The sequence below is a fragment of the Mesoplodon bidens genome (assembly GCF_964165515.1).
Source record: "Mesoplodon bidens genome assembly, chromosome: 6".
Classification (NCBI taxonomy): domain Eukaryota; kingdom Metazoa; phylum Chordata; class Mammalia; order Artiodactyla; family Ziphiidae; genus Mesoplodon; species Mesoplodon bidens.
The window spans coordinates 24,749,253-24,776,903 of NC_138162.1; the positions used below are offsets into that span (position 1 = coordinate 24,749,253).

The 27,651-nt window shown below is 43.2% G+C and overlaps 1 protein-coding gene across 2 annotated transcripts; it reads left to right on the plus strand.

Moving 5' to 3' along the window:
• Positions 1 to 1,331: 1,331 nt before the first annotated feature.
• ANP32B (acidic nuclear phosphoprotein 32 family member B) lies at positions 1,332 to 26,835 on the plus strand. 2 transcript variants are annotated; one of them, XM_081236782.1, is made up of 7 exons: positions 1,332 to 1,721; positions 11,956 to 12,105; positions 15,298 to 15,420; positions 20,854 to 21,043; positions 23,945 to 24,069; positions 25,086 to 25,161; positions 26,381 to 26,835. In XM_081236782.1, exons 1-7 carry the CDS (start codon positions 1,668 to 1,670, stop codon positions 26,446 to 26,448), a joined length of 786 nt encoding a protein of 261 aa, XP_081092908.1. In that variant the 5' UTR covers positions 1,332 to 1,667; the 3' UTR covers positions 26,449 to 26,835. The 2 variants fall into 2 exon arrangements, 1 of the variants encoding a protein (XP_081092908.1); XR_014016043.1 differs by lacking the exons at positions 1,332 to 1,721; positions 15,298 to 15,420; positions 20,854 to 21,043; ... (1 more) ...; positions 25,086 to 25,161; positions 26,381 to 26,835 and adding an exon at positions 2,217 to 3,233 and having other exon boundaries at positions 11,956 to 12,079.
• Positions 26,836 to 27,651: the final 816 nt, after the last annotated feature.

The window sequence follows — 27,651 nt, forward strand, 5'->3', positions numbered from 1 at the left end:
CCTCCATCTCTTGGCCCTGTGGTTCTCATAACCTTACAGTTACAGACCTAGTGTGACATCCTGAAGAGCACTTCCTTCATCATTTTCCAGTCACAGAGATGACTGCTGAGACCAACATTTTAAATACAAGACTCAGGAAACAACATACTAGAAAGTTTTTTTTGGCCTTTTTCCATAATCCTTCTAAAACTTTTTTGCTTTGACATTTTAATGCATCTGTTATTTTAAAAATTGATATAGGTAGTTTTGTTTGCCACTAAATGAACTTAGGTGAAATGGAAGAGTGCAGTCTTTTTTAACTTGAAGAAAACCTTAGGTTAATGCATAGAATTGTTTTTCTCTCTTCATAAATTGTTCTCAATCTTGGAGCCTCTTGTCCATACTAGAATTAAGATGGTATCTGATTTGACACGTGATGTATTTACTTATTTTAAGCTGAATATAACGTTACATTATTTCCCTGAGGTCTGCAAAGCCGACCTAGTGCTCTAACCCTGTCTCTCAGGGAGCTCTCTGAGCCAGCCCATTACAAAGGCTACCTGCCAATCCCCGAAATGGAGACCATCGAGAATTCACACACCTCACAGGGGTGCCCTTAAAAATAAACGAGATAAAAGTCTTCGAAGAAACTCTGTAAACTCCGAGGCCCCATTAGAGATGCTAATTGCTGCCTTCGCTACCCTATATTTAAATGTTAGAAAACCCAGGGAGATTCTCCCGGACTTGGGGACGCTCGGCTCCCCTATGGCTTGGGCAAGCAGCCGGGGCTGCCGTGTCCCCGCCGGCCACGAAGGCCGACTCCACCCGGTGCCACGCGGTAGAACGCGGGCCCGCCGCGATTCTGTCCCCGACGAGGATCCTCGCAGCACTTCCAGCCCCACCCGGTCAAGGAGACGCGGGGCTCGGGCTGTTGGCCCCACACGGTGCGGAGGAGCGGGAGGTGAACCCGAAAGCCCTCGTCCCGCGCTCTCTACATGTCTCCCGCCTTCGCGGGTGTCAGGCTGGCCTGGCCGAGCCTCCGCGGAAGGACTTGGCCTTAGGGACCCCCGAAGCCGGGCTGTAAAGTCCCCCCTCAGCCCTCCCGGCAAACGTCCAAGCGCGGGCTGGAGACCCATCTCCGAGCGCGTCGAGGAGGGACCCCGGGGTCTCAGCTTAGCTGCGGGCGGGGAAGCTCCCGAGGCGGGTCTTACATCAGCCACCCCCACGTGCGATCTGAGGGCGGGAGTAAGTCACTCCCGTCCACCCGGCTGCGCTTTTTCCCCCCAGCCTCCGCCCCTCCCGCCGCGCCTCTCCCCGCCCCGTCCTTGGTGCACCGCGGCCGCCGAGCCGAGCGGCGCCGCGCGGGGCCGAGTCGAGCCGAGCAGCCACCCGCGACGCGTCGCCGGTTTAAGCGCAGTGCGGGGCCGCGGCCGGGGGCGGCGGTAGTGAGACCTGCGCTGCGCTCCAGCCCCCTTTTCCCTCCATGGTTTCTCTCCGCTCCCGTGAGTAACTTGGCTCCGGGGGCTCCGCTCGCCTGCCCGCACGCCGCCCACCACCCGGGACCGCGCCGCCGGCCTCTGCTGCTAGCAGACCCCTTCTGACGGCCCTCGCTGCGCAGGCTGGGACGCCTCTCCCCCCTCCGCCCCCGCCGCGGAAAGTTAAGTTTGGAGAGGGGGGAAGAGAGAAACATGGACATGAAGAGGAGGATCCACCTGGAGCTGAGGAACCGGACCCCGGCAGCTGTAAGCAGAGCCCCCTTCGGGCGCCCTCTCCCCCGATGACTTGCATGTAATGGTGGCCACCTGCGGGGCCCCGATCGCGGGTTCGCCGGCCCGGCGCGGGGAAGAGCGCAGCTCGCGGGCTCGGACGGGGAAGGCGGGCGAACGCGGAGGGGGGAGCGAGCGCGCGGGGATTAACTCTTTGGCGCCCACGGGCCCCCGCGGCCGTCCGGGGAAGGCGGTGGGGTGGGGAAAGCAAACTTTGAGCTCCTCACTCGCCGGGGTCCTTTCCCGGAGGAGCGCGTGTGCGTGTGGCCGGCGGCAAGGGAGGGAGGAGGGGGTTGTGTAACGCTGGGAGCCATGTTTGCAGCCTCCCGGGACGCGCGGCCGGGCGGAGGCCCGGCCTGCCGAGGAGCCGCGCGGCCAGCCGGGGCTGGGCCCATTGCGGGCCAGGCCGGGCTCCGCGCGCCCCGGGCCGGCCGGGGAAGGGGTTCGGGCGGGGCGGGGGGGGGCTTCTCCGGCCAGGCCTCGCGGTTGGCGCCGGCCCGGCTAGGGCAGGGGCCGAGGGGCGAGTAGGGGGCTCTTTGCCTCTGAGGGGGACGGGAAGTCCCCTCGGGCGCTGGGGGGCTTGGGCGGGCATGGCCTGGCGCGCGTGGAGCGGGGGAGGGGCGAGCTCGGGCGGCGTCGGTGGCGCAACCGCCGCCCCTCCCCAGGCCAAGTTTGAAAAAAGGATGCGGTTCCCGCCATTTTTCAAGCCTAAAAATAAAACTTTCTCCGGCATTTTTCTAGCTCCCTTTTTGCCCCCCGGGCCTTGCCCAGTCCCGGCCTCCCAGGGCGGGCCTTGCTCGGCCCGGGGCCGCCGGTGTGGCGTAGGCGGCTTCTCCCTTCCCCCGTGCCGCCGCAGCGGAGACCGGGGGCCCCTGCCTGAGAGGCTGGCCCCTCGGTGTGGGCGGGCGGCGGCGGCTCCTCGCGTCAGCCGGGGCGCGCTACAGGCCGACACAGCGCCATGTTGGCGAGCGCTCGTCTCCCTCCGCCGCGTGAGCCGGCCTGCTGGCTCGGCCAGCCGAGCTCTGCCCGTCCGCACCGGCGGTGGCTGTGGGCCGCCGCTCCCCGGGCCGAGCCTGCGGCTTGTATGGTGCCCGCCTCGCCAAGGCTTGGCTCGCTCTGGCTGGAGCCGCGCGCTCCGGCCGCCGCCGACTCATCTCTTGGGCGCGCTGCCGTCTCCCTCCCCCCTTCTTAAAAGGGCAACGCCAGGCGGCCGCCTCCGCCCCGGTCGAGCGTCGGGGGTACGGGCGGGCCTCGGCTGGGATCACGGGCCGGGCGGCCTCTGCCCTCGCACGTGCTCCAGGGCCGCCGACCCAGGCCGGCACTCGCCCGCCGCGGGTGCGTGAGCGGCGGGTGGACGTGTACGAATCGGCTTTCTTTTCTCCCCTGGCCCTCCCCGCGAACTAGAGCGCCTTCCCGCGGCCGGGCGCGGGGCCATGTTTCCTGGCCCCCGGGCGGGGAGGCCGTGCCTCTGCCAGACCCCTTCTTCGGGTGAGTGGCGTCTTTTGGCCCTGGGGCAGCCTCGGCTGGCGATGGGCGCGTTTCGTGCAGTCAGGGAGCTATGGGTAACAAGTTGCTAACTTGTGGGAACTCGTCAACCGGCATTCCCTTCTGTGCATGAGGTTTTGAATCCCTGAGGTCTCCACAAATGAGGTGCCGGGTCGCTGCACCTCGTGGCCTCCCCGCTTGTCCCTGGAGGACCTCGGGAGGTAGGCGTCTCGACTCGGTGCTCTGGGTTTTTAAGGTTGAGGTTTGACCTCAGTGGTCCCTTCCGTCCATCAGTCAGACATTTTGTGTCGGCCACGTGCTAGTATATTGAACCGTTAAGCTTCTTCATACTGTAAAACTTGTAGAGTTGTGATCTCATTTTGAGGAGTTGTTAATTTAAGACGTTTGAATTATTACTGCGTAGTTCCAAATGAGGAGAATGTGGAGGAATTAGATTTAGCTAAATTTTCCAAAAGAAAAGTACACATGGGTCTTCAAAGTGCCTTAAAATCTGGAAATTGAATTCTTTGAGGGTGCATAAAGTACTCTTAAAATACTCAGCTAAGAGCACTGTTGCTCCTTCTGGGAAATACAGCTGGGCTAGTTGTATGTGGAATTTGTTCTTATATGAAATAACTAATATATTGCTTTTTTAAAACATGTATGTGCAAGCGTTAATTTTTCAAGAAATCAGCTTAAGCCTTGCCCTTTTGCCCAAAACAGGCTAGAGTCGTGTGGCTATTTAACTTACACTGAAAGGTCAGTTTGTCAGTTGCAGTATTCACATATCAGGAATTCAAAAGCCACAGGTGACTAGTGGCTACTGTATTGGACTGCGCTCTCCTACTGTAATCCACTGTTTTTTGTTTTTTAATATATGACCTTTTAAAAAAATATTGACTTCTTTTTAATTTAAGAAAACACATCTTTTTAAAATTTATTTATTTATTTTTGGGTGTGTTGGGTCTTCGTTTCTGTGCGAGGGCTTTCTCTAGTTGCGGCGAGCGGGGGCCACTCTTCATCGCAGTGCGCTGGCCTCTCACTATCGCGGCCTCTCGTTGCGGAGCACCAGATGCGCAGGCTCAGTAGTTGTGGCTCATGGGCCTAGTTGCTCCGCAGCATGTGGGATTTTCCCAGACCAGGGCTCGAACCCATGTCCCCTGCATTGGCAGGCAGATTCTCAACCACTGTGCCACCAGGGAATCCCTTGACTTTTTTTTAAAATTAATTAATTAATTTTTGGCTGTGTTGGGTCTTCCTTGCTGCACGCGGGTTTTCTCTACTTGTGGGGGGAGGCTACTCTTTGTTGCAGTGCGCGGGCTTCTCATTGCGGTGGCTTCTCCTGTTGTGGAGCACGGGCTCTAGGCACACGGGCTTCAGTAGTTGTGGCACGCGGGCTCAGTAGTTGTGGTGCACGGGCTTAGTTGCTCCGCGGCATGTGGGATCTTCCTGGACCAGGGCTCGAACCCGTGTCCCCTGCATTGGCAGGTGGATTCTTAACCACTGAGCCACCAGGGAAATCCCCAGATGGGCTTTTATTGTGAGTGTGCCTTTTTGTTTTTATTTTATTTGGGGGTTTGAAGAAGACCCTGGTAACACTTTACTTCTTGTGTTCTTTAGCCAAAGTACATGAGACAGAGCAAGATAATAGGTTCATTTCCCTAAGGGGTGACTCATAACTATAATAATTCAGTTTTTTCTAAGTCCAGAACACCTGTTTATATCAGAGGTTTGTTCTCATAGTGGAAAAAATGGCTTAAGATGGCATTTTAAAATAATCTTCAAAAAGAACAGTGATCACTGTTTTTAAATATAGGCAAGGATAGGAAATATTTTATACAAAATATTATTGGTATTGTCAGTTATTTTGCTGAGAGCAAATTGTATAGTACTAGAACATACCATGTATACCACAGAAATTGGTGGTGTTGTCAGATGTGAGAAGAGACATGCAGTAGCAAGATATAGATATTATCTATATCTAAATTTGTAATTTAGATATATTCCAGAATTGGAGAAAATACCTGTTCTTTACGTGAGGCCCTAATCTTTCTTTATGCCAAACATGCCACTGATACGAGGCACCTCATTAACTATGAATCTAGGGGTATCTAGCCTTGATGTTAGCTCTGTTCCAGTCTTGTGTTCAAAGTTAGAAAGTCATGCAGTTCCTGTGGTTTACAATCAATGCCCCTGTGGAACACTGGTGGGCTGTATGCTAGACTGAGACATTTCATATCCCACAAATAAGAGTAGTCTTTCCTTAGTCCCAATTTACTAAAAAAAAAATTAATTTTTAAAATAAATAACGTGAGGGGACTTCCCTGGCGTTCCAGTGGTTAACGCTTCGCACTCCCAATGCATGGGGCACGGGTTTGATCCCTGACTGGGGAACTAAGATCCCACATGCCGCATGGTGCGGCCTTAAAAAGAAAAAAGGAAAAAAAAGACAACGTGAGGAGAACCTTTCCCCCAACTTTTGGCATTTATTGTTGTGTCTGTTGTGATGTGATTTTGAGCTCCGTGGGATATTTTAATTGGTTGCATAGCAGCTAATTGGGTTCTTTTCCTTGTATAAGGAATACAGTCTTCATTGAAGAAAAATTTGATACAGATAAGCTAAAAAAATAGTAGATATAGATAAGGAAAAGTTTAAAAACCCAGAAGTCTCATACACTCCCATCCTACCATCTAGACATTCTGGTGTATAGTCCACGAGAATGTTTTTTTCTAAACTCAGATCATGCTATTAATGCATATAATATCTTGTTAAAATATAGTAAACATCTTTATCTTTCTCTGGCACAGTTTATTATTTTACAGCCTCATTGTTAACGTCTGCATAGATCATAATTTAACCATCCCCATTAGGTGGTTAGAAGGTTTTTTACTGTTTTAAGTAGTATTGAAATGAACATTTTGTAATGTGAATCTCTGTCAAATTGCTTTCTAGAATGGTTCTCCCCACCAGTAGGGTATGAGTGTTTCCTTCCTTCATACCAACAGTTCTGCCATCCAGACACATTTGAGAACTGCTAATGTTCTATTCTACTGCCATTTTGCAAACATTATTTTAAAATAATAGTAGGGTGGAAGGACTTTGAAGACTGGTTAACTCAGAAAGATGGAAATTATCAAGGGTGGCAGGAGTTACTTTCCACATTTTGGACATATTTCCACATATTTCACTTACTATAATAATCATGTATTTTCTAACAAAAAAATTGATAACTCAATGATTTTTAATCCTCTATCTTCTTTTCCCCTCTTATAACAGTTATAATTGATGATTGGGGAAGGTCACTCAACCAGTTACGGAAAATTGATTTTCTTTTTTTCTTTTTAAAGAGTAGCTGGGGGGGCTTCCCTGGTGGCACAGTGGTTAAGAATCCGCCTGCCAATGCAGGGGACACGGGTTCGAGCCCTGGTCCAGGAAGATCCCACATGCCACAGAGCACCTAAGCCCGTGCGCCACAACTATCGAGGCTAAGCTCTAGAGCCCACGTGCCTAGAGCCCTGCTCCGCAACAAGAGAAGCCACTTCAATGAGAAGCCCGCGCACCGCAACAAAGAGTAGCCCCCGCTTACCACAACTACATAAAGCCCCCGTGCAGCAACGAAGACCCAGAACAGCCAAAAATAAATAAAATAAATTAATTTAAAAAAAGAAAAAGAGTAGGGAAGTAGGAAATGAGAACAAGTTGGAGAGGATGAAAGGAAAATTGCTTGATCTCCTATGGGGCTCCTAGCCCCAATCCCTGTAACTTGGTTGCAATATATTTCAAAATTTGCATTGAAAAACTAGAGTATCAGCTTTGCTGATAACTATCAACAAAAGTTGAATAGGAAACAGTTTGGATTTTTGTCTTTAGCTCTTAAGTGTTTACCTTAAATTAACGTTTGAGAAAAAACTAGTTTAGTTGGAAGATGAGGGATGAAGAAGAGTGAATTTGGCCCCCAAAGTTAAACCATCTTTCTTCACTCAGAAAACCTGGTTGGTAACTCTGCCTTGGACCAAATAACTCCTTGAGTTGTGCCCACAAATGTACAAGTGCCTGCCCAACCTTCCCTCCTGGGAGGATTTGGGACATAAGGAGGAAAAACTAGGGCTGCTTTTTCTTGATTAGAACCTCCCATTCTGGGTCTAGATTGGGATGCCATGGCATTGTATGTCCCCCACCCCATATGCCTTCCTTTTTAAGGCAGTCTGGATCCCTTCACCCTCAAGAAGGAATTGGGGGAGAGGGGAGGCTTAGTTATCTCAAACGCTGCTGAAACAATGCCTGAGAGCAGACACCTTTTCACCAGGGTCCTGTTTAGAACTTTAGACTGGCTAGAAGGCTGCTTATGGCAGGCTTTCCAGACCTGTCATCCTTGGGCACAGCCCTAAGTGGACCCTCCTTTGGTCTCTGCTTTCTGCAGTAATTTCCCACTCTGCTCTGTGCTTGTTTGTGGCTCATCTTCTTACTGTGCCTCTGGAACTTTGTTCTGGGGTTAGCCCATTTCTTTACTACGTGCTTAGCCTTCCTGGAAAAGTCTAGGGACATGATTTCACTGCTGAGCCATACAGCCCAGTCCTTCCCTGTACTCACCCCAATATATTCTGTTGCCTCCTACTCATGGAGAAAATTAAAGGTCTCAGGTGTGCGTTCCCTGACTTCTCACTCTCCCACTTACAAACTTACCTGCACCTATACCCATCCTATCCATCTCTTCTCCATGAAAGAGCTGCCCCATCCTCAATAAGAGTAGAATAACATCTCATTTTTAATATGTATCTTTTATAATTTGTTGTCATTGAATGAGTTTTTCGTTTACTGATGATTTATATTTTTATGGCTTGTCTGCTTTTTTGTCAGTATTTCTTTTGGGGTGTTTGGTTTTTTCCTCACTTAGGGTAAAAACTATCCTCAAGAAAAAGATAACTATATGCAAATACCTAGAATTTCCATATGTCAAGAAAGGTCACAAAAAAGTGTTGAGGGATTGGTTGCCATTTTAAATAAAGAACTCAAAACTCAGAGACTCTAACATTTATATATTTTTTCACCTAGCAATAGATTGTGAGGAAACAATCCTTATTACAAAAGAAACTTCACATAAAAAGATAGCATGGCATTATATATAATAAACTTGGAAACATGTTCATTAGGGAGGATTGTAATTTATGGTGCATCCATACACTTTAATTTTTTAGCCATTAAAAAATATCTATAATTGTGAAAATATGCTAAGTAATATTGTTTCATCTTGCTGTATTTAAAATATACAAAGACTGAAAAAAAACCAAAGTATTAAGTGACAAACAGCAATATGATTTGCATTAATGTGATTATGCTTAAGATCAGAAGGTAGGTTCTCTTCATACCCAGGTTTCCTCTGTTTCATCATCTGCTCATTCCCCTACAATCCGGACACAAACCCCAATGCCATTTTTTCTGCATTTGACAGTTGTGAAAGCTCCTTCTCATACTGGGGTATGGTGGTAACTAAAATAGACATGACCCTGCCATCATGAAGCTTGATGAAATTTCAAGGCTAGTAGTGACCTTTTTTAAAAATTATTTTATTTTTAATATTTATTTCTTTATTTGACCCTGCTAGGTCTTAGTTGTGTCATGGGGAATCTAGTTCCCTGGCCAGGGATGGAACCTGGGCTCCATGCATTGGGAGCGTGGAGCCTTAGTCACTGGACCATCAGGGAAGTCCCTAGCAGTGACCTTTTTTTAACCTTTACATTTTTTTAATAGATTAATCTCATCATAGAAATGTTAAATAAGGTTATGGAAAAGTCCCCCAGCCAGTCACTTTCTCTCCCTGAGAAGAATATAAGAAAGTGAATGTGTGATATGTGACATAAATGAAAACATTTAATACATTTTGTACCTTTTTCATCATACACTGTATCCTGGAAATGAGTCCTTTGTTGATGGACAGTTACCTAATTTTTTTCAATCCTTTTTTTTTCCCCCCTCAGTAACTTCTTATGCCTTATTTCGTAAACCTTTCTAGGTGTTTGAAACTAATGCTTCACCTTTGGGTACTACTGATTCCTCTCAAGTCACCTTTGCAGGATCCCCCGGGTTCCATCCTTGGTTCTCTTCCTAGGAATTCCATCTTTTCACTACTGTCTCTGCCCTGATGACTTCCAAATACAGAACTTAAAACTAGAACTCCCGTGAACTCCGGACCCTCATGTCCAGCTGCCTGGGGGTTTCACCTGGATTTCTCTTTCACCTGGACTTCTCATGAGAACTTTAAACTTGGTATTCTTCGTGGTATTCATTATATACCTGCTCTCCCCCCCCACCCCATCCCCAAAGCTGTTCCTTCCTATTTCCATCCAGCTACATAGTTCCCATTTCTTTAAACCAGAACCTCAATTCCTCTCCATTATCTTTCATACTTAGCAGTTAGATTTGCAGATTTGGACCACTTTAACATCTTTTTTTCCCTACCAATTTCTCCTTGATTCCTATTCGGCTATTTGGTTCAGCACACTTGTACTAACTCTTTGATGACTCTAGTTAAAGCAGAATTTTACCAGTTGAGAGAAATGTCCAAGAGGTACACCCATGGGCTGGGAGGCAAAATGGCTATCTAAATTCCTCCTTAGTTGGCTTTTGGCATATTGGTGTCATTCTGTGTGACGTTTTTGGATTCTCTGTCAGATATAGTCATAGAAAACCCCCCAAATCAAATAGAAACATTTAGTTGTATTGCAGTATACTACTTAAGTTGGTGGGTGATTACAGTTGACCTTTTTTTTTAAATGATTTGCTGGTTTTACTCTTTTTTTAAATAAATGTATTTATTTATTTATTTTTGGCTGTGTTGGGTCTTTGTTGCTGCGCCTGGGCTTTCTCTAGTTGCGACAAGGGGGGCTACTCTTTGTTGCAGTGTGCGGGCTTACTATTGTGGTGGCTTCTTTGGTTGAGGGGCACGGGCTCTAGGCGCACGGGCTTCAGTAGTTGTGGCACGCAGGCTCAGTAGTTATGGTGCATGGGCTTAGTTGCTCCGTGGCATGTGGGATCTTCCCGGACCAGGGATCGAACCCGTGTCCCCTGCATCGGCAGGCAGGTTCCCAACCACTGTGTCACCAAGGGAAGTCCTACTTTTTTTTTTTTTAATACAAAAGAAATACATGTTTGTAGAAAACTTAGTACAGATAGGAATAAAGTAAATAGCAAAGGTCTTTGTCATTCTCCTGCACCCTTTCCCAGAGGTTACTTTCTCAGTATTCACTATGCCCCAAGCACTACTTTCTATAACAGTTTTACTTCACAGATGAGGAAACTGAGGCACAGATAGGTTAAATGACTTGCCTAAGGTCACACAGGTTGTGAGTGGCAAAGCCAGAATTCAACCCTAAGCATCTGTCTCTGGAGCCCAGCTCTCCTCAGTCTACCTTAAGTTTTCAGATGTGCTAATTTTCATCAGAAGAGGAAAGAATGTCCGAGGTAGCTAGAGAAAAGTGGAAGGAAGGGAAGAAAGAAGCAAAAGATATAATGGGCCTGTATGCATGCTGAAAGCAAGGCTTCTGAGGAGGAAGTAGAGTAGTGAGAAGTAGTGAAGAAGCGAGCAAGAAGTTGTGGTATTATGGGTGTCCCTGACTCTCTAAATCAGTTTCCTTCTCTGTAACTGAGGGGAGGGTATGATGGTACAAAGAAAAATGAGTAAATTCTCCATAAATGTTAGCAATTGCTAGAGTAGTATCCTTGGATTTTGTATGAGAGAATGAAGATATTACTAGCCCCTATTTTCATTTTAGAACTATCAGCATTTCCTTCTCATACATGCTTGATTAATGCTATTAAACGTGTTAGATTCACTGCAAGAATGCCTTTGGCAGTTAAAACTAATTTGCATCAGTGTAAATTTATCAAAATGTCTTTAAAACTTGCAAGTTTCAGAGTCAACCACAGAGCAAGAATGGCAGTAGGGATTATCATGGTAGATATTCACACAGTAGACTTTATTAAATAATCAGTATTCACAATCTTCAGATGTGATACCTTTGGATGGATTTGAATTCTGAATTTCAGTATCTCCACATAAGGAGATTTTGTGGCCTGAAAAAGGAACCTAATGTCTAACAAGTTCTCTCCCCTAGAAATACTTTCTTACATGTAACACAAAATGATCTTTGTTTTGAATTAAGGCCTCTTGCATCTTGATCTTTTCCTAGTGTCAAAATAATCTTAGTAAAGATTAATAAGACCAAAAGTAGAAATGTATAGTCCAGAAACCTGTAGCCACAATCTCTTAGTGACCTTGATGGGAAAAGTGAAGCTTTCCTCTTTTCCTTGTGTCAGTCTCCTGGGCCTTGAGGAAAACTCGGCCTAAAGGGGTTGCAGGGGTTGGGGGGGTATCTTCACTCCGCATTTGTAGTTAAAGCTGCCCCTTGCGGAACAGACTTGGGAAAAGGAATAAGGGGGATATCATTTCTTCACTTATCTCGTAAGAACTGTAGTTTCGGTCTCTGGAAAGTAAAGAGTTTAAATCTTTATTTGTACCATGGTGTGACATTCCACCCTTGATATCTATTAGAATATTGTTACTAAAGGCTTAATCATTTTTCATTTATTTATAACTGACCTAGGTCTAAGTTGAGGCTGCCACTATATGTGGGTGGTTTGGTGGGTATTTATGGTTGAAGTTTTTGCATTGTTTTTTGTATTCTGCATGTTTTTTAAAGCTTTTCTTCCCCACTTTGTCACCCACAGGTTCGAGAACTTGTCCTGGACAATTGCAAATCAAATGATGGGAAAATTGAGGGCCTAACAGCTGAATTTGTGAACTTAGAGTTCCTCAGTTTAATAAATGTAGGCTTGATTTCAGTTTCAAATCTCCCCAAACTACCTAAATTGAAAAAGGTAAGTGCTTTTTCTTTAACAGTAGAAGAGAGAACCATGCTGCGGAAGGGAAAAATATATGATTCTATCTGTAAGGAAGCATTTAGTGTAGCAGAAAGCATATGACCTTTGGAACTGGGCAGATCTGGGATTGAATTCCAGCTCTAACATTTCCCTGATGGGTAAATCTTCCTCAGGTTACTTAATCTCTCTAAGACTCAGTTTCCTCATCTGTAAACTTGTAATACCACCTGACCTTGCAGAATTGCTATGATGTTTGGAAATAATACATGTTGGGTGCTGAATAAATAGTAGTTATGAAGAATAATTATTTTGAAAATAATTTATTACTTGTTATGAATCTGTTGCTATGATGTTAACTCGTATTGTTCTTAGTATGCTCTGGTTTAAGAACCACAGGTATCTCTCCCATTCTTCGTGTTTTATGTTGATTAAGGGCGAATTGAAGTATAGACCTTTCAAATTTGTAGTCTATGTTATTTCAAACCCATTATGTAATTCTTAATGACTAGGAAGTTTAAATGTGTTGTGATTGACTGCAAGAGTTCATTTTAACAAGACTGCTGTACTTCCCTATCCTAGTTGACGGCCCATTGTTAGGGCTTTATTGGTCTAATTATAAACCATTCGCTATCCCTTCTAACAACCCCCCCCCAAAAAAAAAACAACAAACAAAAAAACCTCAGGAAAAATGTTTTTTTCATGTCCTTGCACGTTGCCCTGTCACAAAGCCCCAGAATGTCAGAACTGGAAGAAACTTAGATCTTCTAGCCTTGTTTTACAGGCACAGCAGTAGACCCAGAAAGGTACAGTAATTTGCCTAAAGCCACCCACAGAAGTGGTTAGTACTGGAACCAAAGCTAGAACCCATATCTTCCTATTTGCTAACCCAGTATCTTTTCCATTACATACGAAAATGTTTGTGGTCATGGCAGTGTTGCAGAATTCTCCACTGTTTACCTAGTCTCTTTATTAGGGAATTTAAGTTGAACCTTCATCTAAAAAAGATACACATAGAAAACTGAAATCAAATTGAGGCAAAGGACAGGTAGGCTGTTCCTGTAGCTTGCTTGCTTGAATTCTGAGAGGGACTTGTTTTTTGGTTAAGTACATGAATTAAAATCCAGAAGTGCTTTTTACTTATTTGCCTTTTATAGGTAATAAATGCTCAGGATGTCCTCATGAGTTTCAGGGCGACCCTCCTATCAGAAGGAATTGTGTTATGTTTACATTTGTGAATTTTTCTTCCTTTTTCTGACAGGCGTTTCCTGTAGAGGTTCAAGTGTAAATCCTTTTGTGTTTGCATAGGTTACTGTGACATTGGAAGCTCTGATAAGCCCATAAAACACTGATGGCTTTTTAGCCTGTTTCTACATGAACTTGATGCTAGCAGGCCCCTACTGTGTGTTCCGCGTTCGGTTCTGCTTTCCTGGCATCCTGGTACATTGTCCTGAATTACTGTGGTCTGTGTACTGTCACACTTACTCAGAAAGTCAGTGTATCAGTGTCAAATCCTTCTGAAGTCTTATTAATCACTTACCTTGTAGGGTCAGAGAGGGAGGAATAGAGATACCTGTAAACCAAACTTAAAGGCACATTGGGTGTTCTCACAGCTGATGCTCTTCCTACCCTAGAGCACAGATTGTTTTTTTTTTTTAACAAGAAACAGGTTCTGCAAGAGATTTTGGTGTATAAATGTCACAGGTTTCCTAAATTTACACATTGATTTCATTTCGAAATAAATATGCCACTAAATGCCTTGGCAGATTGCCTTGTTATCTCTACTCCCTAAGATACGCATGTTGAAAGGATGTGAATACTACATATGTCGATATTCTAACCAACCCAGAGAAATTTTAGATGTTTTACTGGGCTGTCCCAGCAGAAGGAAAAAAATGTATTGAAATGTTGCATTTTTCTCTTCCAAAATGCTTAATAACACCAAAGCAGCAGACTTACTGTTTTTTAAACTCATTCTTTCAACAAATATTTAAATTTTTAAAAGTTCCTGTATTCTGCATCATGTACTTCATTTCATTGCATGCCAGACTAAATTGCATAAGTTGTCATGCTGTTCTAGGTACATAGCATAGGGGGGAGCACATTGAAGCTAGCCTGCCTGGCTTCAAATCATAGGTTCACCGATGTAACAGCTGTGTGATCTGTGGGCACTTATATAGTCTCTTCATAGTTCATTTTTGTCATCTGTAAATGGGGGTAATAATTCTACCTACCCCATAGGGTGATTGTGAGATCAAATGAGTCCATGGATTTCTAGTGCTCTGAACAGTGCCTGAAGTACTATGTAAGGGTTAGATACAGTTACCATTGTTGTTGGCAGTTAAAAGAGAATTGAAACTAGCTGTCTGGCCTTAGTTTTCTTCATCTGCAAAATGAAGAGTTTGAATTAGATGCTCTCAACCATCGTATTTTTCCAGGCTCCAATTTCTTTCACTCTAAGAGTCCAATATTCCTTGGTGAAGGCTTGTTCCTTCATTGGCATACCACTTGCTGTGCTACTTGACCTGCAGCTAAGAAATTAGAGTGGGTTCTTACAAAGGCTAGTGCCAGGTTTGTGCAAGAAGTGTCCTCTGGGGAGTTGGTTTCGTCAGCCCTGAAGCTGTTGCCCCAGTCCCTTTTTCCAAAGTCATGGAGCTTCTTTAAGAGCTTGTACCATTCCTGTAGCCTTCAGAGCAACATCCCCTGGTGGCTTCCAGATGTAGAACTCCATGGCGAGCCAGCACTGAACAGAACCAGATTAGGTTTCAAGTGGGCATTGTGAGCTTTGCTTGGCACACAGAATAGCTGCTTAGAATGCACAGACCATTTACCCTTCCTGGCAGGTATAGAGTATTACAACTTCTCAAAGAATTCTCATTTGCTTTGACCCACTTTTTAGGTTAGAAAATGTATTTGCTGATGTTAGGGGCCAGCAAACTGTTATAATTAGCAGCTGGTTAAGAAAATACAACTCTTCTAATCCTAACATGTCTCTCCTTCCCAGAAGTATTCCTGGGATCTGTAAACTACTTATTTGGGTTTAATCAAACAAAATGAACACACCTGCCCTAATAAAAAAAATAGCAATCATTTGATCTTGGTGTTTGAGAACTGTATTCGTTATTTATAACACTTTAATGATATGTGTTTCTCTGTGTGTATTTGTGTGCTGTGTGCATTTTCTCTTAACAGCTTGAGCTCAGTGACAATAGAATCTTTGGAGGTCTGGATATGTTAGCAGAAAAACTTCCAAATCTTACACATCTAAACTTAAGTGGAAATAAACTGAAAGATATCAGCACCCTGGAACCTTTGGTAAGTAATCAGGAATTTGAAAACCAGGACTTATTGGTCATTTTCATTTTCATATTTCTTTATTGTGAGGGAAATAATAATTGACTGAGAAAATTGTGGTTTTTTATAGTACTTCTTATAGAAAGAGTCCAGTTTTAAAGAATCAGGGCCTCTTTAGTTATACGTGTTCCTGTGACTTTGTTCTCCCTCCCTTATTATTGTGGTAGCTTCCTTCAAAGGGGAATTCTTTTCTTTTTTGTCCTTTTTAAATGTCATGTATTAACTATAGCCTTAAACATTTATCTTAAAATTGTTTCCCCAGACTGGCCAGACTGTTCTATATTATACTTTTACAGAAAAGGCTGTTTATATTGGGTGACATATCTGATCTGTAGATGGAACAGGCCAAGGGCAGCTCCAGTGAGTTTTAGGTCTTCTAATTCATGATCTTGTGCTGTAGCTGGATCACTGTTGCCTAAAGTTTTGCATGGGAACCTCCAAATTCTCCTCAGTCTTACATACTGGGATAAGCTATGGAAAGTTAAGTGCCAGTTGGGTTATAGACTTGCTGTGTGACCTTGGGCAAATTGCTTCTTCTCTCTGGGCCTCAGTTTCCTCACTTATGAAGCAGGAAGGATAATAATCCCTGCCTAACTTACCTCACTTAGGAGTTCTGAGAATAAAATAAGGTAATGCACTTATTTTGCTTTGTAAGTTGGGAAGCTGTGTTAATGGGGGTCCAGTCTAGTGGAACTTGTAGTGACCAGAAAAGAGCTTCTGGAGGCAGGGGTTAATGCAGTGTAGGGGGTAGCCCCACAGCCTGTTCTCTTTGGCTGCCACCTGGAAATTCCTATGATTTCAAGATTGTTAAATGACTTTTTCCCCTAAATATGACATTCTATTTATAGAAGTAGAATTCTATTTTAATAAGGCTAATGGAACTCAAACTTGTTTCGTATCACCCAGAGAAGTTTGTGGCAGCTTTCTGGGTTTTTGTTTTTTTTTTTTTCTGTTATACATAAAGTCAGTATTTCCATCTGACTTAACGTGCAAACATTAATTGGGAGAGGGGCTATACAGCAGATAGGAGCTGTCTTTCAGGATCCAGCAGAGCAGAACCCAAGAAGATAAGGCATCCTTCTGCTATCTCTATCTTTTCTGATATCACAATATATTAAAATATTTACACTTCATATCATTTGTACAGAATGTGCTGTTGATATTTCAAGAGAAGATAGAGTTAAATTATGGCTTTTAATAAAGAGGATTTCCTGCTAAAACTATAGGGTCTTTTCCCTCCTAATAGTAATTGAGGCTCTGTTCCAGTGTAGATTTAGTCACTGTTTACCGAGTCCCTTTGTTTTTATGTTTCATTAAGTAGACCACATTGAGCTCATTTCTCATAAATGTTGCGAGCCTGTTGTTCACCTTTGCTCCATGAATTTTGTCCCCTTTTTTTCTGTTACCAGTTCACTCAGATACTTGGGCTCCCTCCTTTTTCACTAGTTCTGTTTTCCTCCAAATCAATCCCCATTTCCAATGTTTAAGCAAACATTTATTGCAGTTTGCTTTATTCAAGGATGTTAACATTTGCCCATTGTATCCTCATGTAATGCAAAGAAGAGGGAATGTCCTCCTTTTAGAAATGAGGAAACCAAGTTTAATTACTCAGCAGCTGCAGAATAAATGGCGAGTAGGGATTCAAATCCAAGTCCACCATTCTTTCCACTGCCCCTGGGACCTGTTCTTCTCTTTTTAACCTATAAATTTATTCCATACCCAAATTGACCTAAGCTGGGAGTTCCAACGGGAGCACTAAATTAAGTGCTGATGGTCTCCCAGTCCCATGGGGTACTCTAAGCCTTTATTGTTTGTATTAGTGACAGGCTATCAATTTAGGGTCATTGTAAGCACAGGAACCCCTTCTCTGTAGAACAGAGCACCGGGCAGTACCTTTCCACGCTAAACCACTGGCCATTGCCTAATTCTCCTGGCAGCCTTAGTCGTCTTTGATGTTTCATCAGAAGCTTTTGTCCGTGTCCTAGCATTCAGAGGCAGAGCAGAAGCAAACGTTGTGTGGGAATTGTTCCTGACCTGGTCAGTGATTGATTAGGGCCCTTTGATGGCTATGGAAGTCTCAATCCCCTGGGGCAATGAAGTATGAGAAAAATAATTATTACAATATGTACCATTTTTGGAGGATCTGCTATGTAGCATACACTGTAGTGGTCGCTTTATGTATGTTATCTCATTAGTAATCCTCAACATTTCTATAAAATGGATAGAAATAGCATGGCCCTCATTTTACACATGAGGAAGCTGAGGCTTAGGAGAGGCTGAATCCCTTGTCCAGAGTCACACACTTGGCTAGGGAGTGACAGAGCCACGGTGCCACACACCCAGGGCTGTCTGGGAAAGGCTGAGCTCCTACCATTCTCCTGAACTTTCTATTCAGATTCCTGGGGGCGCTAAGTGGGTCTCCTGACATTATAACTTCAGGATAAATAAAACTGTAGGAGAAGGTGAAGGGGGGAAATGTTGGGTCCATTTTGACTTCTGAAAGTATTCTTCAGTGGGGAAAACACCATCCTCATCCTCATCAACCACATACATTTTGAACACCGTCTACGTTGAGCCCAGTTCTTACAGTCAATGCAATGATTGTGAATGCCTCTGCTTACTACAGGGACATTAATCGAGAGACAAAGAAGGCATCAATTCAAACTTCCTTGGACACCTTTTTTAAGAGACCTGGGCCATCCAAACCATCCCCCAAAGCCCTTCTAAATTCTAAGAAGGCAAGCAAAATTATTGTTAATAAAATGTTTAATGTTTATTATGGCTAGCCTATTAGTTTTAGGCCAAATTTCTGAAATGGTAGAGTTGTGGGTTTTTTTTTTTGTTGTTGTTGTTGTTGTTTTAAGCAGTATTTACACATTACATTGGGATCCTGAATAATCTGGGTGTAGTGTATTTTGGGCCTTAAGCACAATTTTACTGCTTTAAACAATTCTGGGGTCCTACAATTATTGGGGCTCTTGTTGTTTATTTGCTTTCACTTCGTTTTCTAGCATACTGTTTGGCATGTCCGAATTATTCATAATGGGTCCTTTCTGAAGAAGTAGCAAAAAATGTCACAGATTCAGAGTTGCAGAAACAGGAAAGCCTTGGAGGCCCTGTGTACTAGGCTAGTTGATAGAATTAGAAAACGGGCTTGGGGCACTGTTGAGCATTAAAGATCTGGAGTTGTATGTATTTTTGCACATCCATTCCTAGGAAATAATGTTGAACAGTAAATGGCTCATTCCTTTGAGTGAAGAATTTATACTGAGCCTCTGGGAAAGCTGCCTAAATATATTATACATGGTTCTATCTTAGCTGGTATAGAGTCAACCTTTCTGTGAAGAGAAGAGCGTTCTACAGTTGTCTGGGGTGGTATTTCAGCATTTTTTTCCCTCTTTGTCAAGAAGTCATACCTGGGCTTCTGGGGGTCGGGCTGTCCAGTAGGGAACCTAATCTGAAAGCTACATGACAGAAAAGCAGTTCTCCCTATGATCAGAAGGGCTGGGGACAGCTTTCTTAAGACCTCAGTGTGACTTACATAAGCACATTATTGGATCAGTGTGACAGCTTTCTTAAGACCTCAGTGTGACTTACATAAGCACGTTATTGGATCCACAAAGCTCTTGGATCACTGTACATTGGTGTTTTGAGGAGTACATTTGCCTGTTGCTGTAACACTGTTCTGTGTTCCATGCTTGGCTTCTTGTTCCCAAGGGCTGTTCAGTGAGAATAAAACCAGTGTGGGAACCTCTTTGATCAGGAGGACGAAGATTTGTGAGTGCAGGGATCATCAACCCCTTCCTTTAAAGGACCAGATAATAGCTCTTCTAGGCTTTGTAGGCCATGCAGTCTCTGTCACAACTACTCCACTTTGCCGTTTGTAGCATAAAAGAAGCCATACATAATACATAAACAAGTGAGTGTGGCTGTGTTCCAGTAAAACTTGGTTTACAACTACGGGAGGCAGGCCGGAGTGGGCCAGCCAGCTGTCATTTGCCAAGGCCTGCTTTAGAGCACAGATTTTCAAAGGATTTTGTAACTCCCAAGAACTACACAGATACCTCAAGTCCTGCAGACAAGGTTTTGTTTCATCTTTGTTTCTTCGCAGGTCCTTGTGAATGTTGAAATAGATTTCCCAATAAAACATCGAAGTCTTTAAACATCAACATTTATTTTTTTGCAACTTGCTTCATACAGAGATCCTCTCAGTAATTTTTTAGAGAATGGCAAACTTTTCTCTTGACTCAGAACCATTAAAAGTTAAATTTATGAAGCCGTATATCCATATGTCCCCCAAGCCCCTATTTTAAAAGGCACCAGGCCTCACAGTACTTCACATTTTGCGTTTACTCTTTATCGGTTTGCCCCTCTTCTGCTCCCTATGAGGGTCTATTGTCACTTTCTGTTGCTGTCTCCTTACTTGCCTGTAATACTAACTCTGCCCTCCCAATCTCTTAATTCACCCTTAATCAAAACTTAATAGACCTGGCATTGAAATACTAGTACACTGATGTAATAACAAATGAAGATCTGAGTAGAATACGTGGACATTTTCCTATTCGCTTTGGTTGCTCAGAAAACTTTTTGGGCCAAGTTTTTAGATCTTAACTGTTTTAGATAGATGAAACTGAGGTTTCAAACAGAGAGGTATTACAACAAAACTTCAAGGTATGGTAAAATCAGAAGAGTTTTACATCAGAAAGTTCTGGTAATAGTGTCAATCTTTCCCCCCAAAATTAAAATAGAAGAAAAGAGTGTAAAGTTTCTCTACTTTTGAAGTTTCAACTCTGAGTCCCCCTTCTTTTCCCCCAGCTTGCACTGACTCCTGTCTTCCCAGAAAAGATCTGCATCACCACACTTTGTGCTTTACTAGGTTCTGTTCTCGAGTGTTTCCCATCTATGTCCCCAAGTAGAAATGTCAAGGATCTTGATGTTGATTGATTTGATTGAAAATTTTTTTTTCCCCTTCCTATTCTACCACCCCAGAGCACTGAAGACTGACTGCTTGATAACCCAGCAGGTTCTTATTGGTCATTTGATTACTCAAACATTAAAACCTAGTTTTGAACCAAATTTGTTAAAGTCTCTGTTTTGTCTCATATTGTAAAAAGATCCAGTTTTAATATTTCAAATTCATATTTCTTAAGACTATTCATACTGCCAAAAGAAAACAGTTCTCTGAGAGGATAGAGGTAGAAGGGAAGGACTAATTAAAAATCTAGTGACCTAATATAAAGGTTGCAAAGGACTTGAAATGTTTTCCTATGTACAAGGCTGAGTAGGTAGCAGCTAATTGAATTCAGAGCCTAGAATTTTACCTCTTTAGGAGATGGGTTTTGTTGCTTATGTTCCTTTGGTTTAGTAGGTATGTTTCTTGATCCTTTTCCTCAGAAAAAGTTGGAATGTCTGAAAAGCCTGGATCTGTTTAACTGTGAGGTTACGAACCTGAATGACTACCGAGAGAGTGTCTTCAAGCTCCTTCCCCAGCTGACCTACCTGGATGGCTATGACCGAGAGGATCGTGAAGCCCCTGACTCAGATGCCGAGGTGGATGGTGTGGATGAAGAAGAGGATGATGAAGGTGAGTGGGCACAAAGCAACGTGCAGTGAACTTAATTTCTGCTTTCCAAAGGTCCTGATTAAGTCACTGAATGCTCTTGCTATTGAGAAAAATAATTTATATCCATGCATGTAGGCGTTCTGTTAAATTTGAAACTCTTAGGGCATTGAAGTCTTCAAATGATCAAAATAGAAAATGGTTTGCTAGCTAATTAGTCTTGAATTTGGAGCCTAGAGATCAGAGACTGCTTCAGTCCATTTTTTGAAGTACTTGTGGTTTATGGTTTACTAAAAGGACCATTGCCTCAGGTCTCCTGCCTTTCTCCTAGCTGTTTCCCTTTCTTGGCTACTGCCCTCTTACCCTTACCAACTCGGCTTTGTCAACACTTCCGGGAAGCATTTTTATGATGCTGGAGACCCAGGTCCTTGTATGTGCCAGAGCATCCCCTCGCTTACCTCTTTCGTAGCACTTGTCACTCTGCTATTCTCGTCCCTTCGAACTATGCTATGATTACCTTCTTTTTTTAAAAAATTAATTTATTTGGCCGCGTCGGGTCTTAGTTGCGCCACGCAGGACCTTTTGTTGCGGCACGCCAGCTCTCTAGCTGTGGCTTAGTTGTCCCACGGCACGTGGGATCTTAGTTCCCCGACCAGGGATCGAACCCTCGTCCCCCACATTGGAAGGCGGGTTCTTAACCACTGGACCACCAGGGAAGTCCCTATGATTATCTTCTTATCTCTTTATTCACAGGGCCTAGCACTTGGTAGGTACTTGGTACATGTTTTTTACATTCAAATATAAATATCTTTCCTGCTTCGATATATGACTATAGAGTTTTAAAAGGTAATGATTTGAAAGCACTATGTGTTGGCTTCCATTTTTCATTAATGAAGGAAATTTCTAGCTATAACATGGAATTAGAATACACTTTTTATTTTTGACTTTTTTAAATAATAAATTTATTTATTTTTGGCTGCATTGGGTCTTCGTTGCTGCACGCAGGCTCTCTCTAGTCGAGGCGAGCGGGGGCCACTCTTCGCCGCGGTGTGCGGGCCTCCCATTGCGGTGGCCTCCCTCGTTGCGGAGCACGGATCAAGGCACGCAGGCTCAGCAGCTGCGGCACACGGGCCCAGCTGCTCCGCGGCATGTGGGATCCTCCCAGACCAGGGCTCGAACCCGTGTCCCCTGCGTTGGCAGGCAGATTCTTAACCACTGCGCCACCAGGGAAGCCCCTATTTTTGACATTTGACCAAGGTTTTTTACATCCTGTTATCTTTAAGAATCTTTGTATATTTTCTACCCAAACTATCCCTCCTGATCAGCTTGTGCTTTCCTTGCACAGTGACTTGTTTACTCTTGAGTCACTCTTAGGATAAAAGGTTTCTCACCTGAGTGGCTTAGAGGAAGCAGAGCTAGTAGTGATCACATCAATCAGCATGAAGAAAACTTATTCTCCTGGAATTCCTGATGTTGCTAGAATTTGCAACATTACTGTATTTGAAGCATTATTTTCAATATCTCTTTAAAGATGAAAGTTTATAAGACAGAAATGGTTAAGAAAAGTGGAGAACATCATCAGGCACCTCGGTTGCAATTAGTGGGGTAGTACTCTGGAAGAATTTTACAGTTTTGTTTTGCAGCAGGTTTGAGACAAGGCAAAAAGAGATGGGATGTTAGATGGTAAAGTGGACGCTGAATAGGATGTTTCATCTTGTTCCAAATGTTGACATCACTTAGTCCCTTCATTGCTGGTTCTCAGTTTTTCTTAAAAACCAGTCTAGTTGTCCGTATTTAAGTCCACCTTAAATGGGTTGAGCAGCCACCCATGTGCAGGAGCCTGTAAAGAAAATTCCTTGGAGAGTGGAAGGCAGTTCTTGAGAGCAAGATCAGTCAGGCAACAAGTATTTGAGAATTTCCCATGTGCCAGGCTTTTAAAACTATCTAAAAATAGTTTTAAGAAAAAACAAACATGGTTCCTGTCCCTTGGAGCTCACTGTCTACTAAGAAGAGAAATGTTAAGTAATCATAACTAAATAACTAATCACAAGTGAGCAAAGTGTGTGGTAATGGAGAAGCACCAGGTGTGTGAGAGCATAGGAGCTGAGACTGGGGGTCTGGCAAGTTGGCCTGAGGAAGTGATGTTTAACTGAGACTCAAAGATTGAGCCAGTGTTAGCCACACAGAAAAGAAAGGGAAGAGCATGTGGGGTCCGGAGGCAGGAGAGAGCACAGTGAGCTCCAGGACCTGGAGAGGTAAGAACTAGTTGATGAGAGGCCTGCACCAAATGGAGTAGAAACACAGGGCACAGGTGCCTTTCAGCCTGCCTGGCTACCACCACTACCCCCACCCTCATCCCCATCATGGGGTTATTATGGGTGTTTCCCAGGTTCCTGATTTGCACAGCTGGTTGGTGGTGGTACCCTTACCCCAGAGAAGGAGGTTGGTGGGTCTTTTTTGGGTTTTTGTGTGTGTGTGTGACTTTTTACTATGGAGAATTTCAGACATAGACAAAGGTAGAAATAACAGTAAAACTAACTTTAACTTTCATGTTCCCATTACTGAGTTTCAGCCGTGATCTGTTCACGCCTGATATTATTTTACACACACACACTCTCCTACCCACTTCTCCCCTTCCTTATTTTGAAGCACATCCTAGGCATTGTATCATTTCATCGGTAAGTATTGTAGTGTACACTTGGTCCGCCAGGACTCCTGGCCTCTGGATTTTATGGGGCTCAGGTCAAAGGGACTGAGCCTCAGCAACTTGCAAGAAAGGAGGTGACTGTGGTTCGTGGTTTTCCCTGACATTGGTGTGGCCCAGCATTTGTCCTGTGGACCAACCCAAAGCTCCCCACCACCTGAATGGGTGTACCTTGTGAGACACACAGGGTATTTGATGTATTCCTTTTGGACTGTTTTCAGAAGGAGAAGATGAGGACAAGGAGGAGGATGAGGATGGTGAGGAAGAAGAGTTTGATGATGAAGAGGATGAAGATGAAGACGAAGATGTAGAAGGGGAGGAGGATGAAGATGAAGTCAGTGGGGAGGTCAGTGCACTTCTTGCTACCCTGCTTCTCATTTGTAATTAAAATAAAAGTGTGGATTGTTTAAAAAAGAAAAGTCTTCTGAAGAAATTAGTATACTTGTAAATAGACTAATAGTGATCTGATGAATTTAGCTCTTGTCCCCCTTTTAGAAAATACTAAATAGAATACTTCCTGAATGCTAACTAAGCAGTGCTTGGCTCTGCAGAGTAAGTTTTGACCCTTTAACTTTGGGAGGCAGCAACAAGAGCATTCAGTACGGTGAGAAAACTGGAAACATTGAGAACTGATGGGATGTCCTCCCCTTTGTTGTATTGAAGTGAAGGGTATGTTTACCAAGTCTGAACTTCTTGTATATCCAGCTTAATGCAGTAAATGCATTATGTACCTGCTGTGTTAAAGGGTTGAGGATGAAAAGTTGAAGAAAAATGTGGTCCTGCTCTGAAAGAGGCAGGTAGTCTAATTTATGGGACAGGCAGTAATAACAGTTATCTCTGAGGAGCTGAATACCATAGAAGGATAGGAGAAAGGAGTGACTTTGGCCCTGAAGGGGACTTGTGAATACAGGCCAAGAAAATTAGACATCATCAAAAAAAAAAAAAAAAAGTTCTTTTGTAGTACAAACGTAAGGCTGAGCATTTGTATAATCTCATAGGTGTCTAATGAAGTTAAGTTTCTGAAAGGAGCTTTTTATAAGAAAGGGAATATGGAAGTCTTTGTCCAACCTGCTTTGAAGTTTTTAAAATTATTTCTGTAGTTATCCATTGTAAGTTGTATACTAATTAAAGATGTCTTTAATTAGTCTTCAATTAATGCTTACTTCTGAAAAGCAATTTTTAATTAAGCTCATTAATTTAAGAAAAACCAGTAGTTCTCACTATATTAAAGTAGATAAAAGTAACGTTACAGTTTTCTCTTTGAACGAACTGTTAAATTTAATTGACAATTCTTGTTTTTCTTCGTACTTCTTAACTTGGCAGAATTAATCTAATAATGATACGCTATTTACCATTCTTTAGGAAGAAGAATTTGGACATGATGGAGAAGTTGATGAAGATGAAGATGATGATGATGAAGATGAGGATGAGGATGAAGGTGGGTTAATGCATGCATTTTTGGTCCCTGTCAGTTAAAGATCAAGGGAAATGTCCATTAATTTAGAATTTGAAATCACTGAGAAGAAAATAAAATGCCTTTGGCCCTGGTGGTCTTCAGAAGCACTTGTAAACTCCCATTAGTGTGTGTGTACTGGTTCACCCACCTGCTCTACAGCAGTTAGTAGTGCCTGTATGAGGATAGGCAGCCCCGGCCTCAGTCCCCACATGTTGTGTCTTTAGACCCCATTGTTTGTGTTACTGTTAGGCATGAGATTTCTGTGTTTGGAATTTTTTCATTAAAAAAAAATCTTAATTGGATTGTAATCTTTGCAGGGTAGATAAATAGCACCTTTCTAGTTTTATTGGTGTTACTCCTTTCCCCACCACAACCAAAACCAGTGAAACATCTGTTTATTTATTAGAAAGTAGATTCTAACACTTGTGTAAGTTTCAGAGTACTGGGTTGGTTGCTGTGCTTTCTGTTGGTTCATACTTTCTCAGCAGCATCTTCTCTGTGCAAGTCACAGGACTAAAATTACTTTGGATACAGCATTGATTAGGACCTGGTCTCTGCCTTCAGGGAGCTTTTTGGAACACAATTGAGTGCAGATTTAGCTAATTTCATTAAAGTAGCAGTGAGTTTTTACTAGTTGAAAAAACAGAACAATGTGTAGGTCTCTGTGTCTCAAATGCTTAAGGAGTCTGAGAAATCTCTTGTTAGTTAATATAAACGTGCAACAGTTTTTGAGTCTTGCCAAGTTCTAGGCTAAATACTTCGTGCTATTTCATTTAATCCTCAGAATAACCCTATGGAGTCAGTGCCATTGTCCCCATTTTACAAATGAGGAAATAGGCTTAAGGAGCTCCGGAGTCCTTGCTATTTATTTTAATAACTGCTAATGTCTGATTTTGGTGACCAACAAGTGTAAGAAAAATAAACATTTGGTTAGACAGCAACTGAACTTGAGAAAACTGAGTTAACTTTGCTGTGATTTGAGATGCTGCTGTGCATTTTACCCTTCTTGGTTCCGCGGCTACTATTTATGCTGCTTAGAACTAAAACTTCTTAATTAACAACCTATCGTTTGACCAAGCTTTCACATCATTTCTTATCTCCCAACCGTTAAAAAATTCAGTGTTGTTACCTCTGTTAGCAATAATTAGGCAAAGAAAATGCCTTTCCAGTTGTCTCAAAATGAATTTTTATTATTGTACAGAAGAGGAAGAAAGCGGGAAAGGTGAAAAGAGGAAGAGAGAAACAGATGATGAAGGAGAAGATGATTAAGACCCCAAATAACCTGCAAAAAAAGAACTGTTCGGTATTGGTTGGACTGCTCACGTGGATTTGGTAGCTGTTTAAAAAAAAAAAAAAAAAAAGTAGCTGTGATACAAACCCCAGGACACCCACCCACCCAAAGAGCCAAAGAATAGTTCCTGTGACATTCCGCCTTCCTCCATTTAGTCCCTCTTGGAAATCCACCACCAAGCTTGGGGACTTCACCCCAACAAAATTGTAAGCATTGTTAGGTTTTCGTGTAAGAGTCTTGCTGTAGCGTGGATAGCTGTGATTGGTGAGTCAACGGTCCGTGGCTGCCAGTTACACTGAGATTGTAACAGCATTTTTACTTTCTGTACAACAAAGAAGCTTTGTAAATAAAATCTTAACATTTTGGGTCTGTTTTTTCATGCTTTTCTTTTCTTTTTAATGAAAATTTTTTTACATTAGGACATTTTATGTGACAACTGCCAAAAAAGTATTTTTAAGAGTTTAAGTGAAATAAACACATTCCTCTTTGGTAAAGCCTAGTTGTATGCTTACATTTGTAATTTAAGACTTTGATTGTAAGCCTGTGTTGAAACACACTGAAGAACTGGTTTCTTTGGTGTTTTTATATTAGTGGTTGTTGAGGGGAAATACACAAGTATGTAGGATCTTTGAGCATTTAACTCTAATCCTCATTCTTGATGACTGAGAGTAAGGAGGTAGACTTTTGAAAAATAACGTGTGAAATTCAATGCTCTGGAGCCCCTGAAACCCAGTAAAAATAATGTTAGATTCAAATAATAGATGAATTAAGTAAAGGAGGGTAGTATAAAGGAGAAGGCCTTACTCTGAGTCCCAGGAGATCTGAATCCTAGTTCTGGCTCTGCCACTGATTTCCTGTGTGACCTTGTGTTGCCCTCTGGACTACCTCCCAGTCTATAAAGTTGAGGGGGTGTGACCAAATGGCTTCTGACAGGAAGGTCTGAAGAAAAAAATGGGCTTTGCACGAAGGCTGAAACATGTAGGGTTCGACTGATAGGTGAACAGGGTATAGTTTGTTATCAAGACAGGCGAGCTAAGGAGGAATGACGTGAAAAGCTTGGCTTGGCGGGGGGAGGGGCGTGGGTACACACTGCCTGAGGTCAGCTCAGCTTTTTTTGCGGAAGATGGAAATTTGCTCTATTCTTACATATCTTAAAGGGATTTGGGGGAGGGGTAAGATTC